At 38.2% G+C, this 18,812-nt stretch overlaps 1 protein-coding gene and 1 long non-coding RNA gene across 2 annotated transcripts; both read left to right on the forward strand.

Moving 5' to 3' along the window:
* Positions 1–81: 81 nt before the first annotated feature.
* On the forward strand, positions 82–6,139 carry LOC103517127 (U3 small nucleolar RNA-associated protein 18 homolog; the record flags this gene model as incomplete). The annotated part of the gene is made up of 8 exons (XM_017447334.2): positions 82–226; positions 850–954; positions 1,197–1,347; positions 1,645–1,739; positions 2,356–2,554; positions 3,003–3,194; positions 3,673–3,742; positions 6,021–6,139. Coding segments are annotated over exons 2-8 (903 nt in total), but the record flags the coding sequence as incomplete, so codon positions are not given.
* LOC113470702 lies at positions 4,562–5,177 on the forward strand. Its single transcript, XR_003393664.1, has 2 exons — positions 4,562–4,738; positions 5,054–5,177. It is a non-coding gene; the product is annotated as an uncharacterized LOC113470702 (long non-coding RNA).
* Positions 6,140–18,812: the final 12,673 nt, after the last annotated feature.

Below are 18,812 nucleotides of genomic sequence, written 5' to 3' on the forward strand. Positions count from 1 at the left end.
GAGGTTAGGTTAGGTTAGGTTAGGTCAGGTTAGGTTAGGTTAGGTCAGGTTAGGTTAGGTCAGGTTAGGTTAGGTACATCCCCCTATTTTTTTTGTTTTTGGCCTTTTTGGGTGTTTTTGACCGTTTAATTACCCATATTTCTATCAAAATTTGATATCAGACTGTTTACTGAACAAGGAAAGCATTTACTATTATGTACTGATTTCCAACTCACAGTTTACCTAGGTAAGTTTTGCCCTCAGCTTAGCACCTGTAACGTTATAATGATGGCTACAACCTACAACAAAATAGTGTTAATTCAAGTCTAGTGTCTCTCTTCATCCATTGATTTGAAAATGTAGGTTTGAAAACGAGTCCTTTTACTTGATTTAAACATTGGGTACGATTATGTAAACAGAAGAGGCAAAGGGGACTTATGTATTCACAAAGTTATGCAGTGTTTGGGTTGAACTCTAGAAGATAGGGATCTCAAGTCTAAAATCATACAGTGCTTGTTTCGTAGCATACCCATCCTGTAGTATGTCCCGGATGTCCCTCCTAAAATGGGTGTTGCTGATGAGAGACAGTACTAATTCCTGAGTTTGACCTTCTGACCTGAGATGCTGATGAAATACTACTTTAACAAATTCAAATTCCCACTTAGAAAATTATCAAACAATCATAATTAAAATACAAGTGATTTTTCTGTTGAAAATGGGAAGCAAACCCAGAACCTTCAGAATGGCAAGCAAGTTTGTTACCACTATACCAATCTTACCCCTAGTTTTAAGTGAGAAAAGATGTTTAAATCCAAAATACTTTTGTGTTCTAACTATACCCATATTTTTTCCCCTTGTTTTTATTTCCAGTTATTTTTCATCTCAGTAAAGAATCAAGATGCTTAAAAAATATAAACCAATTTGCTCTAATGTGAGCTCCAAAGATTTTGAAGTTATCCAAGACACATCAATTGTGTAAGTATCAAAGTACTCATCTTAAATATTTGAAATTAAAATCAAATATGTAAATAGGTTGTTAGTTGTCAATCCCATAAAGCTATACTTTCACACTTTTTAAATGCTCTTTTATTTGATTGGTTTTTTGTCCAAAATCACACAAGTTAGGTACCTACCATATGCTTATTTGGGAATAAACAAAGATCCATACAAACATATCTTCACAAATGTAATGTTTTGTAATTTTCTCTCATTTGTAGAGATAAAGCTGATCAGAAAACAAAGCAAAGGGATAGTTCAGCCAAGATCCAAAATACCACTTCAAGGAAACGGAAAAGTGTAAATGTCAAACCAACAGTAACAGCACATGAATCTGACAAAGATGAAGAAAAAGAGGAAGAGGAAGATGAATTAGGTTAGGCTCTTCATGTTTCTAATTACCTTAGTTAGGTTAGGTTAGGTTAGGTTAGGTTAGGTTGGGTTAGGTTGGGTTAGGTTAGGTTAGGTTAGGTTAGGTTAGGTTAGGTTAGGTTAGGTTAGGCTAGGTCAGGTTATGTTAGGTTAGGTTAGGCTAGGTTAGGTTAGGTCAGGTTAGGTTAGGTTAAGTTAGGTTAGGTTAATTTAGGTTAGGTTAGGTTACTCTTCATGTTTCTAATTACCTTAGTTATTTTCTTACAGGCGAAAGGTGGATATGGGTGAGGTTAGGTTAAAATTGATGAAACACCAAATGTAACAGATGAGGAAGAAGAAAGTGAGATGAAGAAACCAAAAGCAGCTTGGGTGGATGATGATGATGACATGACGTAAGTATAAGTATTGATAAAGAAATTTAATGGATTTACTATTTTACTTAAGTTATATATTTATAAAAATGGATACTTACGAGTAGGTTTTTATATCCTGTCTCAGAGTTTTGTCTATTATTTTGAAACTCCGAGTCGGGATATAAAAACCTACTTGTAAGTATCCATTTTTATATATAACTTGAGTAAAATAGTATTTACAAAGGATGTCCAAATTAAATAAATTAATTAATAGTGATATTCATGGATTTATGCATTTTTTTTTTTTTTTATTCATTTGTTGTTATGAAGAAGTCTTGAAAATTTTGTCTTGTTGTGTGTTGGTCTGTTGTACCATAACTCTTGAACAGTTTGTCCGATTTTGATAAAATTTGACAAACATGTTCAATAGGTACCTAAAAGGAATTTTCCTCATTAGATTTTGGGCTTAATTGTATTATCGGGAGCCCAGGGAAGTTTTTTTTTTTTTAATGTTAGTAGTAGGTACACATTAGTCACTGAAGTTAAGCAACTTTAAACAGGGCTGAAAGATTGAGAAAGAAAACAAAGTTAGATATTTTGGGCATTTCAAAAGTACACAGAATTTGTTCCTCATGCTTCAATCTGTTGATTCCAGTCTGGAAGATGCCATGAACAGTCGAACATTCAAGAAGAATAGAACAGTGAGAAACATTGACAAGAATGAAAACTACAGCGAATATTTGAAGAAAAAGTTCACCAGTAGAAACCCACGACCCAAGTGGGCAGATCCTAAACCAGAAGTTAAGAAATCAGATGATGAAGACCAGGATGATGAAGATGATGATTTGATCAAGGTAAGCTTTACTATTTAAGATATCAATGATTAGCTTGTTAGCATTATAATCCAGAAATCCTAGATTCAATTCCCAGAAGAATCTTTTTTAACTGCACCAATATTGAAATTTGGTGACATAGGTTGAGTATGTAGTTACTTACTTACTTTGAAAAAGTAAAAAAAGTATGAACTAGTCCAGTAGTGACATTACCATTGTAAACACTGTACCTATACTGTATAGTAATTATTTAGGTTGCAGAAGTAGTAGTGATGTTCATTAATTAAACTTGTAAAAAAGTTCTCCAGCTTTGACAAATACAAATAATAAATTGTGGATTGATATACATTTTATTGATTGATTTGGCTGATTGATTCTTGCATGAATCTATTTTCTAGCTAAATCCCCTTTGGGAGTGGGTCTTTTGTTTCTGTTTTAACTTGAGAGCATACTTCTATTTACGTTCCAGCAAGGTGGGGATTTCATTCAGAAAAGAGGGGACAGATCCCTCGGCACAAACTATTTGAGTTTTCACCGTCTGCTTGATATCAACAAGGAAACACGAGGGGATGAAGGCAAAGTTGTGACTGCAGTGGAGTTTCATCCTAGTATACAGGTGGCATTGGTTGGGGGACAAGCAGGTGTGCTGTCTCTATTTCAGGTAAGTTTTTTTGTATTGTTTAATGAAATTTATATGAGATGCCACACTTTGCTGCTTAGTGTATAAATAAATAAATAATGATAAAAAATATATGAGATACCAATACCCTCATCTATGCCATACACAAAAAGTCCATTTTGAGGCTTAGCTGTAGGGACTGACAGCCCTAAATTTTAGGTTAAGCTTCTACAATATCCTCTACAAAGTGTAATTTAATGGTTAAGAGCACTCATTTTTTAGTCTTAATTGATACCTTATATATACGGTCTTTTAAGACTGGTTGGTTTCAACTTTCAAATGCTAAAAATTGTCTATTAGGTCATTTTTCTTCTTGCATCCCAATATTTGCTATTAATATCTTCTAATTTTAGGTCTGAGCACACTGAACGATGGTCAGCCTTCATCTAAGACTATAAAGTCCCATTTATCCGATTATCATTCAGTTCATATTATGTATGTCAAATGACTTTCATTTCAGATCACAGGTGGGGTTCAGAACCCGAAGCTAGCTCAGGTCAAAGCCGAGGCTTTCCCTATCCGTGTAGCTCATTTCTCTTTATATCCTGCTGCATTTAACCACGGGGGTGACCGACCTGAGTTTCAATCACACGAGTGAAATTCTAGCGTTCAGGTAGGTAGGATTTTTTATTTTATTCTTCAGAACAATTCAATCTTGAACTCAAAAAACTTTAAGCTGAATCCTCCTCGTCTAAAACTTTAGCAGAATAGCTCAAGTTTGTGTCGACTGAGGAGGGAACAGCTCAGGTCATTGGCAATTAATTCATTCATAGATCTTCTTTCTTCTTATGACAATTGCTTCTTGTTCCTTTCGAGCTTTAAGCTTTACGTATGTGTATGGATCTTCTCCAGTTTTCCAATCATTTTTGATTTCCATTATGGTATTTTCAATTTTGTATACCTATGTACAATTTGTGTGAATGAAATTTATGTCGTGAGAGAAAAATTTTCTTGTTTCTTGCAGTAATTATGTTTAATTGTTTAGTTCGCTAGATAAGAACGCCGCGGTCAAGTTGTACAACGTAAAGAGCAGGAATGTGTTTTGTAACTTCCCCGACGCGAAGATGGGAGAGAGGACGTGTAGACCCAACGCGCTCGCGTTCTCGCCGCACAGATTAGCTTGTTAGCATTATAATCCAGAAATCCAAGATTCAAGATTCCCTTTTGTTTCTGTTTTAACATGAGAGCATACTTCTATTTACGTTCCAGCAAGGTGGAGATTTCATTCAGAAAAGAGGGGACAGATCCCTCGGCACAAACTATTTGAGTTTTCACCGTCTGCTTGATATCAACAAGGAAACACGAGAAAATGTTCGTGTTCCTTGCAGTAATTATGTTTAATTGTTTAGTTCGCTAGATAAGAACGCCGCAGTCAAGTTGTACAACGTGAAGAGCAGGAATGTGTTTTGTAACTTCCCCGACGCGAAGATGGGAGAGAGGACGTGTAGACCCAACGCGCTCGCGTTCTCGCCGCACAGTGGATTCTTCGCGTTCACTAACAACGACAAGTCAGCGTTCCTATTCAGGTATGTGCTAGTTTTCTTCTTTTTATTAAGAGGTTTTGATAGAAGGAACTAACTGCTGAGGTCTTATCGTCCCGAAATCGAATTGAGAAGGAAGACCGGATAGGAGAACGCCAGCCGTTCCGAGAACAAACATTATCTGTCCAGGATGAAATCCGCCCCGCGGCCTAGCGCTTACAAGGCAGACGCGCTACCAACCAAACTAACTAGGCTGGCAACCTTATTTCGAACTGGACATTTGTAATAGCTCAGGCTAAGCTGAAACAAATTTTTGTCTCTCTTCTCTACTAATTTTTGAAATGTGTATTCTCTTTTCAGGTTGAATCACTACAAAAACTACTAGAACGCACGTTGTTCGGTACCATACTTGTGATGTCTGAGTACACGGTAGTGCGTCAAGCCAAGTTCCAGTCATTGTGATATCTACAACATGTGATCCAACTACAACATATTGTATTTGTGCTTTCAGGTTGAATCACTACAAAAACTACTAGAACGGACGTTGTTCGGTACAATACTTGTGTGAGTACACGGTAGTGCGTCAAACCAAGTTCCAGTCATTGTGATATCTACAACATGTGATCCAACTACAACATATTGTATTTGTGCAACAGGTACACAAATGTACCACTTCAGGTACGTGGGATATTTATCAGGATGTTTTTATGGAATTAGGTATCCGTATTACGAGTTGATATCAAATCAATGTTGAATTCAAGTTTTAATTTTATTCACGTTTATTAGACCATAGTTTTATTTGTACTATCAAGGATGACAGGGTGGACTAAAGACTTTTGAGCCGTCAAGAAAGTGCCTTTTTTTCTTTAGAGTTACAGGCGCTCCCAGAGGAGATCTTCCACCTAAGCACTAATTGTTTTCACACTGAACTTCAAGTGGCCGGGAGACCATGACCTAAAGCCCGGCACTCACGGTGAGTTATATCGCATGCGATGATCGCATCAATCCATCGCATGCGATAAAACTCATCTTGAGTGACGGGCTCAAGTTTAAATTTAGTACCTATTAGATACTTTCTATTACGATTTTATAAGTGGTAGAAAATAATTGTATTTATTTGAGAAATAATTACAAGGGGTTGGCAACATTTACATACATACCTATACATAGTTATGACATTAAATATTTTGAAAAGCAGAAACGTGAATACTTATTAAGTTAGCTATAATTCCATTAATAATAATGACTTTTATCTATGTTTTACAATACCTATTACTTTTCTTACAATATACAATAAAAGTTTCAGAAAAATGTATTAACTGGAAAAATTTCTCTTTAGACATAGAAATCCTGGCCGGCTCTGACAAATGTCCTGATATGTTTATCTATAATATGGAGACGGGAGACGCCACCAAGACCCGAATACGCTACCAGGACAATATTAAGGTGAGTTGCTTTTGGGAGATGGTTGGTCTGTGCACAAGGTCGCGGGTTCGAAAGCTGGAGTCAAAAAAAAAAATCGATTGCAAATGGTCATCAAAAGAAGAAGAAAGAAAGAAAGAGGAGAAGAAAAAAAAAAAAATCTGGTGTGAACATCACACGACTTTCCTTATCCTATTGAATGATGCTTATTTGAGTGTTCTTTTACCCTACGAGTACAATTACATTTTACGTTTCTTTTTCAAGTACTTGTAGGTACCTACAATTTTATAAGTGAAAAAGTACCTGATTGTTTTAACCAAGGAGCGGAATTTAGATTATAGCTAAACAAAATTCTCATATGAGGTTAAAATTCCATGGCTCGTCTGGGGTTGAACCCGCGCCCTCCTGTTTACCAGACGAGCACCACTACGCCATCGAGGCAGGTTATTTGCTTAGCAGTTCTAGCACCAGCTACTCGGACGTAGTTTAATCTACGCCTCCGAGGCAGGTTGACCACTACGCCATTATTGGTAGCACGCTCAAATTCCATGGCTCGTCTGGGATTGAACCCGCGTCCTCCTGTTTACCAGACGAGCACCACTACGCCACCGAGGTAGGTTATTTGCTGAGCAGTTCTAGCACCAGCTACTCGGACGTAGTTTAATCTACGCCTCCGAGGCAGGTTGACCACTACGCCATTATTGGTAGCACGCTCATTATAATGAGCACAGTGTCATTAGTATAACTTCTTATTAGTTGATAGTATTGGTATAATGTATAATGCTGATTTCAATGAGACTATAGTCATTTCATGTCCTAGCCTACTGGTATTCTAATCTTACCTAGATAAATTTAATGTACAAGATATTGAAACAACTATTATTATTATAATATTCTTGTGGAATAAAATGTCACTGAGAGGTTGATATCCGGACGGCCTTCTTCCTTTGAGGACATTTTTATGTATGTTTCTTAAAAATATATGATCTCTTCTTCTTCTTCTTCTTCTTCTTCTTCTTCTTCTTCTTCTTCTTCTTCTTCTTCTTCTTCTTCTTCTTCTTCTTCCCTTCTTCTTCTTTTTCTTCTTCTTCTTCGTCTTCGTCTTCTTCTTCTTCTTCTTCTTCTTCTTCTTCTTCTCCTTCTTCTTTTTTCACTCAACAATTTTTCATTTATGTTGTTTATAGGTAGCGCGAGCCAAATATTTAAATTCCTGTCATTCTTTTTCACAATAAACTGGGAGTTCTCCTCTGAGTTGAGTGTTCCAGTTTGGTTTTTCTTCAAAATATGTACCTACATATACAGGGTGCGCCAGAAAAACACTGATAACGGTATTGTAAATTTAGACCATACCAGAATTCTACAATGTTTACACAAGAAGATCGTACATACGAGTATTTACATACCTGTAGGCTGTAGGTCTGTTTGTTTTACCATCTTGAACGGCTTGAACGATTTTGATGAAATTTGGCGAAAATGTTCATCTCGTGAAAGATATTTTCTTGTTGGATTTTGGGCTTCGATTGGACCTTTAGGGCCCCGTACGGCCTCGTTTTCTGATTGACTTCTCAGTTCACTAAACCCTTAGTTAGTTTTTTTTTTTTCTTTTTTTTTTTGAGATTGGAAGCTTTTCTTAATGCATTTTCGGGTGATTCTTTGGAAGTTATTTTCTTCCACATTTTTTACATAACCTGGATTATGATTTGGACAGTAGATAAATTCTAATTCTTCAAAACCAAATGATCCAAAATCAAACTTGACCTGGACACTTTAATGTTCCAACATTTCCAAAGCAACCCTCATAAAATCCACCCATAAAACCAAAAAAAAAAAATCCTTCCCCTGCAGCATTCCTGGTAACTCATAAGTATTAAACTCAGAGGTGAACAACCTCTGGAAACCAAGTGAACATCAGAATGCCTAGGTCTAGGGTTTAGAAGCTAGGTTTGTATCTCTCAGCCTTGGTTTGGAATCAAAATTTACCACAGAACCTCAAAATCTCGAAAAGTAACTGTAACGTTCTCAGGCAGCTGGTAGGTTTGTCTAATATTGAAGAGTCATTGAATTACATGAAGTCGGATGAATTATCTTACATCCAGTCTCTCCAGTCTGTGGACTATACCTGAATCAAGAGAGGTACCTACCTACCTACCTACTACCTATACTGTACAGCTGAGGGAATGTTTGAGGCACGGGAAGACATTTTGAAGGTAGAAAAATGTTGATAGTTTGTTTGTTTGTTTGTTGGACCAAGAAAGCAAGAATGGTCTTTTTATAGAGGTTTAATAGAGCAGGTAACTGCTAGGGTCTTATCGTCCCGAAATTGAAGAGAGAAGGAATACAGGATAGGAGGAAAGCCAGCCGTTCCGAGAACGAGCATTATCCGTTCAGGATAAAATCCGCCCCGGGCGGGAATCGAGCCCTAGCTCTTACAACTGGTCTTTATGATCTGAAATTTCAAAAAAAAAAACTCTTTCCTTTTAATTCAATCCATCAGCAGCTTCACTTCATTTTAAGCTGAAAACAAAATGGAGTAGAGAGCAAGGAGCTTTTTTCTCTTCCTCTATTGTAGATTCTGCCTGCTCTATGCTCTCTATGCGGTATGCTCTCCACTTGACTCTGTTTTGAGCAAAAGTAGGCGTCCACAATGGAGAACCGACCATCAACCATGGCCAGGTACCGACCCAAGAGAATAAACAAACCATGCTAATGAATAGAAGTGTCCTCAACGGAGCCTTGATCATAGTACCAACCCTCGCAGGAAGTCAAGAAATTTTTCAGCGATGGTCGATGGTCTCGGCCAGACTGAATGTTCTATGGTCACCGTTGTGGCCGCGCATTAAGATTATGGCCAGATTCCCCTCACCCCTCCTCCTCCTCCTCCTCCTCCTCCTTAAGGTCTAGTACCTATACAGGAATTCGCTGTACACGGGTTCTTTGGCGGCAAAATTTAAATGAATTAATTATTGAAATGGATAGCAATATCCTTATAGTCCGGGATGTCGGATGCAAAGATTTTGAGGAGGTGGTAGATGTCATATATTAGATGAAATTACGCTTAGCCCTTTTTATCCTATGAAGGCCAGTTGGCCAGTTGTAGTATTGTACCAAATCCAAGATAGAAGAAGGACAGGATAGAAGAAAGCCATCCTCTTGGACTTTTAGAGAACGAACAGATAAGGTTTGTCCTACTGACGATTAAGGGACTCAGGCGAAGTCTTAACGTTCCGAAATGGAAAAGAAAAAGAGGAAAGGAAAGGAGAATGCCAGCCGTTCAGAGAACGAACCTTGTTTTGGATAAAATTCGTCCTGAGTGGGAATCACTTGTACGAACTAGCGACTACAAGGCAATCGCGCTACCTTCCAAGATGACTTACATAGCTTAGGTTGTTGCTTTATAGAACGAAGTTTTTCCACGTGTGGAGAGAGATGTAGGTACGAAGTTTAGGGAAGACATGTCGAAAAGAACAAAAGTAGGTACCTCACTGGGTTTTTATTGTGTTCTTTTCAAAATGAATCTTCAGAAAATCACGTCAGAATCTATCAGAAGACATGTTGTCATGTCGATCAACGAATATCCCCTGGTTCAATCTGACCCGCAGCTCACAGCACGGGTTAACTGGCGCGGTCGTAAAAACTTAAATTACCTCCATAAAGTACCATTATGATATAGTACCATTAAGACTAACAGGAATGTTTCAACCGTCTCCCGCCTGAGCGCTAGATGCAATAAAATGTCGTCAATTCTGAACTTGGCTTGTGTTCCTCTACGATTTAATTAACTTAATCAGGATATCGAGCATTGGATTGAAATCCCCACGTACGATATAGAGAGAATAGGGAATTGCTAAAAGTTACTTTGAGATTCATAGGATTCGGATATTCGAAGTCATTAGATGGTAATGGGATATTAGGAGTTGGATATGGGTCGTATATTAATCCGCTGTACTTTGTGTCTGACCGAGAAATCCTTACAGAGTTCCCATGGACAGATACAGGGTGTTCCTAAAGTTTGGAATATTCCGGTTGAGTGGAAGAGCTTGCCATGCAGAAGGTTCCGGGTTCGATTCCCACCATCGATTTTTTTTTTTTTTTTAATAAGAAGAAGGAAGGACGGACGGACTAAAAATTACACCGTTTTTCGATTACAAATATTTCAATTCAACGGGTTACATTCTGATGTTCTTGTGTTGAGCCAGCACCTAATTGGGAAGCATTGTGTCTCTTATCTCCCATCTGATGAGGGACATACCTAACTACGGGGTAGGCAGGCTACGACACAGACCACATGAGTCTAATGTAGCAGTTGTTCCGTTGCTCCGAAATAAAAACGGCGGTGAAACAATCAAAAATATTTCTGTTTTGGCGGAAGAGCTCATGAGAATTCTTCCATTAAAGCCTTTATAACATGTACTAAAGCAGTCTCTAACACTATGGTCGATTGACATGAAACACATGTGTCCGCGCGGCTTCGCGACTAAAGTTAATTTAAACGAAATCCACCACTCGGCAACCTCCATGGAAAACGAACACACCCGAGCTCGGCCGAAAAACAACAAAAAAGAAGAAAAATCCCCTACTCCCCTCAGCGGTAAGTTACTGTTCGGATTCTTGGGACATGCCCAAGGTATTTACTGATTCTACTAAACTCAGTACTGATCAGTGGACTACCCTCCATGAAATCTAGAGAAGTAGGTACTGCTTCCCTTTACGGTTTCTTCTTCCTCGTTTTTACCACTTACCAAAAATGGGAAGTGGATTCAGTGATTATTCAACCTGGATTCTAAGATCACCAGCAGACCCGCATTCTCTGTAAATTGAAGGGTTTATAGCTTCCCCTTTTGAAAATCGCACGATACTCCGCTGGTACTGATTCTACTGGACTAAATAGTTAAATACTGAATATGCTGCACTCTGGAATATACTGAACTGAGTTACCGACTAGGATGTTGAAGTGAGATCAGTACTTACTACGATGTTAAGGTAAGATCAGTACTGAGTTGAGGTGAGAAGGGATCAAGTTTCAAGTAGTAAATGAACCAACAGATCGAGTTACAACTATTCAAAATGTTACCACGAGTTAGCGCTATGGCGATGAAATACATAAAAATTCAGTCAAAACAAATCTCAGACCAGAATCGACCATAAAGTTGCTCATGTGTAAGTCAAGAACTTGGTAACGCTAAGTTTTTCGAACAGAGATTTTGAGAGAGGTATTTGTACTCGTTAGGTTATTCTGCGCTGTTTTAACTTTAACACCTCAGAATAGATTTCCGGTCAAAAACCATGGAATCCAATGATTTTGGAAGTGTGGATTCTGTAATAACTCAAGAGTTAATAATTCAGGAAAACAAGTTCTCTCCTGTAAAATGAACAAATTGCAAGTTACTAAGAACTCCCTTTGGGCATAGACTGACCAATTCATCTTGAATCTCCTACCTTCGTCATAGTTGTAGGTAGTTTCAAAAGCTGCTTTCAAAAAGCTTGTATGTACTTAGTTTAAACACTTTAAACGAAGCTACTACGAATAGTAACTAGTAAACGAATTAGTCAAGGATTTTGGAAAACTTGAAAACTTTCAGACCCTCTCTCCTCAATAACTAAAAGATGGAACTATTGAAACATCTGCATGAACAAATTAGTAGACAAGAAAATCATCTAATTATCATAAAAACTCTACTAAACACTAGTCTAATAAATCTTATAAATCTAATAATAAGTAACTCGAAGCTTCAACAAGGTCTCATTAGAATTCTCAACAAAAATCCCCGAAGACATCAAAAAGCATGACTCATGAACAAAAGTGAACAAGAAACCTGAAGAACAAAATGAACAAGGAACATCATCTTGAGGAAGTTCCTAGGGTACTTGTCAGCAAGATTGAGAAGGATACCAAGGATAAAGAATCCAACAACAAGGATGAAGAATTAGTAGCGTCCACTAAGCTAACCGTTAGTCAAGGTAACATTGGAAGAGTCCTTGACTCTAAGAAAGAGAGAGAGAGAGAGAGAGAGAGAGAGAGAGAGAGAGAGAGCGAGTTCTCAGTTCAGTGAGTATACTGGCCTGTTATTCTAGTGATCCAGTAACCAAACTTTAATCAAGAAGATGGAAACACCTGTTAGACTATAAAGGATGTTATGGATGCTATACGTAGGATGCTGTTGATGTTATGTGTATTGCTATTGATGTTATGTAGGATGCTGTGTGTATTACTATGGATGTTATGTAGGATGTTTGGTTAGATGCTATTGACGGATTGTGAGTTATGAGTAGGTACAGGTTTTGAGGAATGGGCTGAACACAAATCGGTTGAAAAAACGAAGCGAGGTCTAAGTTCTTCTCCTTCTTCTTCTTCTTCTTCTTCTTCTTCTTCTTCTTCTTCTTCTTCTTCTTCTTCTTCTTCTTCTTCTTCTAATCAAACCACCGAGTGAACAAGTGCGGAATGAAAATGGATCCCAGGAGGCGCCTCGCTCAAGGAAAGAAAGAAAATAAAAAAACTGTAAGTTAAATGTGATCAATAACACTATGGTCGATTGGCATGAAACACATGTACATAGGTATATATACTGTCTTCCTCATTATAAACTTTTCTTTTCATTCAACCGAAATCGAAGAGTATAGAAGAGGAAAAGAAATATATGCGAAAATAATTACAAATAATTATACAAAACTTGCAAAAAATGTCAGACATCATACAACTTTCCAAAGTTCATTGGAGGTCAGCAGACTTGTCAGTAGTGGAACATCTACTGACAAGTTGCTTGTCAACTAGAGAGGAAGTTGCCGATGACAAGTTCAAAGTTTGTCAGGTGACCTCTCAAATTGTGACTTGACATGTGTACATCTGCAGGATAGTGTCAAAAACCCTAGGGAGCTTTACAAAGCACACTATCTCTGGATCGGTATATGTATGGGACATCGATACCTACTTATGTTCCTCAATCCTGATAGTAGTAACCTTGCATTTGGCACTTTGTATTGATATAGAGTCGAGCGCTTATTGCACGGACCCTATTGCAAGAACGATTCTGTCTATCAAGCTGTGTCCACACTTCCACAGTCCACACATAGTCGATCGCGTCGACTGAAACCGTACACTGTCTCGACAACATAGATTTACCTTTTCACCTCGTCGGTCGAAAATCGATCGGCGGGGTCGACTATATGTGGACACAGGTGGTCTATTAAAAGGTAAAAAAAAGGTCACCTCTTTGGGTATCAAATTATGTGATCACCCGGTATTCCGGATAGTACAATTCTTATCGATATAGTTATAACTCAAAACACTATACTCCCACTGTATGCCTATATATAATGGATACATACATACTTACCATACAGAGATAGGTACTCCTATAACATATAAGCACATAAAATACATACGTACAACATGTACTTGATTCTAAAAAAAAATCACGGAATCAAAAAAGATCGAATGTTGGAGAATTTATGAGAAAAATCGATCACATAAATCGCATAGATCGACCCAGGAACTTAATTAAAAATCGACTAGAAAACCTCCTGTTCTATTTCTGTAATGTAATTATCAGGACTGGCCACAGGGGGATTTAGTGGGTCCCTTTTGGCTTAGCCTTCCCTAGAGGGGGTCCGGAACCCAAAGTTTTTGTGGAAAGTTGTTTCGAGGAAGGGCCTGTTCTTGGAGTCAGCCCCTGGGCCCGATAAGGCTGAAAACGGCCCTACCATTGAAATCTGCCTAAGTATGTCTAGTTGTCTAGGTCAGTGTTTCCCAACCTGGGCGATGGAGATTTTCATGGGGGCGATAAGGGGGGCGATCAATAAAAGGAGCGATAAAGGGGGCGATGGCTATCTAGGGGCAAAAATGTAAGTAGGTTGTCTGTCTTTTTTGCGTTTGGAAATCTTAATCATTAGTATTTATGTTGGGGGGGAAATCTTAATCATTAGTAGAGGGGGGGGGGGGGGGGCGATCACAGTTCCGATAATCTGTACAAATTCTGAAAGGGGGCGATCGTAGAGAAAAGGTTGGGAAACACTGGTCAAGGTAATACCTGAATCAGGGCCGTCTCCAGGATTTTGAGGAGGGGTCTAAACAGTGATGTACCCGGGTGGTGGTTCTAAATTTTTGGAGTCTGGCTTACAGTACGTCAGTACGATAGAGGAGAAAAAATAGTCAAAGCAGAGGAATCCCCCTCCCACCCTTAAATACGGCCCTGACCTGAATGGTACCTAGTGTTGTTCCTAATTCGACAGTCTAAATAAAGCACTAATACTAATACTAATACCTAGTGCACCTATAGGTACCTACTTAGTGCACACAGGAAAATGATGTTTTTAAATAAGCCTGATTGTTCCTTGTTCCTGTGCCTTAATGCTTGTTTAATGTACCTACCTTAATACTTAATGCAATGCTCAATGCTCATGAACTCATGATGCATATTAAAATGAGCACGAATATAATAAACTGTATAGTGCATATTATCCAACAGCTAAGCTTTGCATATACTGGACAGCTTGCATATTGTATTAGGGCTATAGGGAGTAGGTAATTCGGCGCGCAGGAAACAACACAGCCTACCAACTTTTTTTCTAAGAGGTTTGATAAAGGGAACTGTAGGTAAAGCTGTGTCCACACTTAGTCACCGCCGTCGATCGACGTTGATTGAAACCGTACACTGCCACCTCTTCACCTCGTCCATCGACGGCATTGAGTATGTGTGGACACATAGGAGAAAGCCAGCCGTTCCGAGAACGAACCTTATTTGTTTAGATCCTGAACAGATAAGGTTCGCCCCTGGCGGGAATTGAACCCGCGATACAGCGCTTACAAGGCAAACGCGCTACCCTCCATGCTAACAGAATTAGGCTGACACAACAAATCAAATACGTAAAATTCAATTACTATAGCTTTTTTTTAGAGGTTTGACAGAGGGAACTGTAACTGCTAAGGTCTTATCGTCCCGAAATCGAAGAGAGAAGGAAGACAGGATAGGAGAAAGCCAGCCGTTTCGAGAACGAACATTATCCCATCAGGATGAAATCCGCCCCGGGCGGGAATCGAACCCGCGGCCTAGCGCTTACGAGGCAGACGCACTACCAACTAAGCTAACTATAGGCTGGGCTTTTGCTTCTAATAAATTGTTTGACAAATGGTTTATTTTAATTTATTTGACAGCCAGCCTAGTTAGCTTGGTTGGTAGTGCGTCTGCCTTGTAAGCGCTAGGCCGCGGGTTCGATTCCCGCCCGGGGCGGATTTTATCCTGATGGGATAATGTTCGTTCTCGGAACGGCTGGCTTTCTCCTATCCTGTCTTCCTTCTCTCTCCGATTTCGGGACGATAAGACCATAGCGCTTTTTCCTATCCTGTCTTCCTTCTCTCTTCGATTTCGGGACGATAAGACCATAGCAGTTACAGTTCCCTCTGTCAAACCTCTTTAAAAAAAAAAAAAATAAAAAAAAAATATTTGACATTTGGTCCGACATCCTAAGATGAATTTTGACCTGTCTGATAGGCAGTGTTGTTTATTAACCGCCCACATAGGTGTATTAGCATGAAGATGGATCTATTTATAGATGAAGATTAGATTGTACCGAGTTCCCGTTGTCCATTGCATTTCTAATATGATTTCTATTGAATAGAAAATGATTAGAAATTGAGTTATTCAATTGATCGATTGGAGATTGAAGGAGGAAAAAAAGAACTTTGATTTTTATCTCCTTGAAAGCAAACAGAAGAATGTTGTCATACAGAAGGTCCCCGGGTTCGATTCCCATTTCCTATTGCATCCTTTCCCTTCTGCATCCATGGCGAGTTGGCGAGATTTTGAAACACGTATATCCTTGATCTTCTGTAGATACTGTACCAAGAGGATTTCTCTCCATAATATGTCTCTCAATCTCCCGGCAGGGTGTGTAAAATCCCCACAGGGAGTGTTTATTAGCACTGTAGGTACCTCTCATCAAAACTATTGAAACCTATAGGTAATGGGGATAGAACCAGAAATCACATTCAGACGTAAGGTTGCGAAAACATTAATTTTATTTAGTGTCAGTAAATTTTGGATTGAGAGAAAAAAATCAGCACTTTTTGAAGAAGAAGAAGAAGAAGAAGAAAAAAAAAAAAAAAAACAGGTTGTCCCAGTCCCAAACTGTTTAGAGCTCATTTGCACAGGAGATCAGGGCATTATAGCATTAGGAGCTTAGGTACATATATTGAATTTTGATTAACCTACCTACATATTTACACAAAACTGGAAAATTATACCTAAGATGATCTTTATTTTTTGTAATTTCTCCCAGTTTTATGATGACGCAGAGAGAGAGATACGTAGAGGGAGAGGGAAAGAGAGAATTAGAGAGAGAGAGCGAGGGAGGGAGAGAGAAGGAGAAAGAGAGAAAGAGAAAGAGAGAGAGAGAAAGATACAAAGTGTGAGAGAGAGAGAGCGAGGGAGGAAGGGAGAAAGAGAGAGAGAAAGAGAAAAAGAGGGAGGGAGTGAGAGAAGGAGAAAGAGAGAGAGAGAGAGGGAGAGAGAGGGTGAGAAAGAGAGAGAGGGAGAAGGAAAAAGAGAGAGAGAGAGATAGAACAAAAAAAATAGGGAACAAAAAATTCAAAAACAGTAGAACCAAATTAGAAAAAATGCAGAGATTCTGAATTATAAATAACAAAAAAAAAAAAAGAGAATAATAAATTTGAATTTTAAAATACATTAACGGTATTTTATCTCTACTTCGCATCCCATGTTATACATACAGGGTGTTCCTAAAATCTTTTCCTCTCTTACCGAAACTTATACAGGATGGCTGGATTTGAGCAGTTCAAAAATAAAGTTTTTTTTTTCTTTCTCACATAAAGAGCTCCTTTTTTTAATAAATCAGGTACGTATTATTGCCTATTATGTTCAATGATCCAAAAGATGATTAGAATTATTTATTTATTTATTTTTTTTACTTTCGTTATGGTCCATCAAAAATTGAATTACTAAAGACCCTAAAAAAATGATGTTTTCAACTTTCTACACAATATACCCACCTATGAAAAATCTCTAGATTTTTAGAGCTACACTGTAGTTTGATAATTTGTGAATATAATGTATTATTATGATGGACGGAGATACCTTGTATACAGGAATATAAATAGTTATATAGTAATGTATAGTGTGGATACATTAGCTATTCTCCTCTTTGTTTTACAGAATTCACTCAAAAATACACATGGGGTTTTTATCTATGCATAATAATCTATGTACCTACTACCTAACTTGTGTATTTTATAGCCTATAATGTATGATGAGGTATACCTACCTACCTATTGGTAGATATGTTGTGTACCTATATGTACAGTCGAACCTGGATATGAAAGATTTGGGAGAGAAAATATTCTGTCGAATAAAAAAATACAAGACACAAGAGAGAGTTTTCTCGCCTCTAAGTATGAGAGAGAGAGAAAACCTAGCTAATAGCTAACTCTTTGAGAGAGAAAAACGGCTTGTCCCTAGGGTTCCCTCTTATCCAATTTCGACTTTACCATGAAAGTATTTTTATTTTGTTCAAATTTATTCAGGAAATAAGTGGAGCCTCTCTTATCCAAGTTCGATTGCACTATATGTTTGTTTGTAGGCAAATTTATTCAGGAATAACGATGTTTGGCTCCATCATATCAACACATATCAGCACTGTGAGGCTTCTCAAATTATTCACCAAACAGAATAACAAAAATACAAAATCAAAACAAACAAACAATATCTCACGGCAAAATAATAATAATAATAATAATAATAAAATCAATTTCCAAACAAGATAATTTTATCGTGCTACCTAACGCTCGGGTCCACTGTGACTCAGTGAGCTGTAGAACTGGGAAATGCAGTCTATTGTCGAATCTGTCTAATTGAGACCCGTCTAAAATTGCCGGACCCTTGGACCCCAATTGGACAGTTTCGACTGCACACGTCCCTAGACGGAAGTAAAATAGAATACCCTATTTCAGTGGTTCTCAAACTGTGCTCCGCGAAGAGCTTTCATGCAGGTGCTCCGCGAAGAGCTTCCAGGTACTCCGCATAGTTTACTTTTTCTTACCGCATTTAAAATAAATTCCAACATTTTAAATTTTATTCTAACATCAAGTGTGTTTTCTATTATTTTTTCTCTATTTTTAAAAATTCCTAAAGGGTTGGGGGGGGCGTGCTCCGTAGAGTTTACAGCAGTTGCTTAGTGCTCCGCGGCCAAAAAAAAGTTTGAGAACCACTGCCCTATTTATACGGCAAGAATGAGACTGAAAAGTCCCGTTACTCCCTCGTTCAAAAGAAGTACCGGGCGTAAAAGATCGATTGGTTTCAAAATGAAACTAAGTTGGTTTCGTTTAAGTGGTAAACATGTTTGTCGAATTTCATGAAAATCGGACACACTGTTCGAGAGGATAAACAGACAGACAGACGAACTAAATGCAAAATCGGTGATTTCAGCAACTCATTTTAAACAGCTATTGCTCTAATGTAAATGTAAATGCAGTTTCTTTGTGTTATTATGTCACAACTTTGGTGCTCACTGCAGCATTGTAGGATTTTTTCCAATATCTCAATAATCCTAAAATCCAATGTTTACCTACCATGCTGGCACCGGTCGCTATGCGCATTATATTAGTCATCTAACTCATTTTCCTCACGAGGCTGAGTGGGCCCCGCAACAGCCAGTCACGGTATCAATCATTTGCATGATACAAATTTCT

This window comes from Diaphorina citri, unplaced genomic scaffold (genome assembly GCF_000475195.1).
Source record: "Diaphorina citri unplaced genomic scaffold, Diaci psyllid genome assembly version 1.1 scaffold1758, whole genome shotgun sequence".
NCBI lineage: Eukaryota > Metazoa > Arthropoda > Insecta > Hemiptera > Psyllidae > Diaphorina > Diaphorina citri.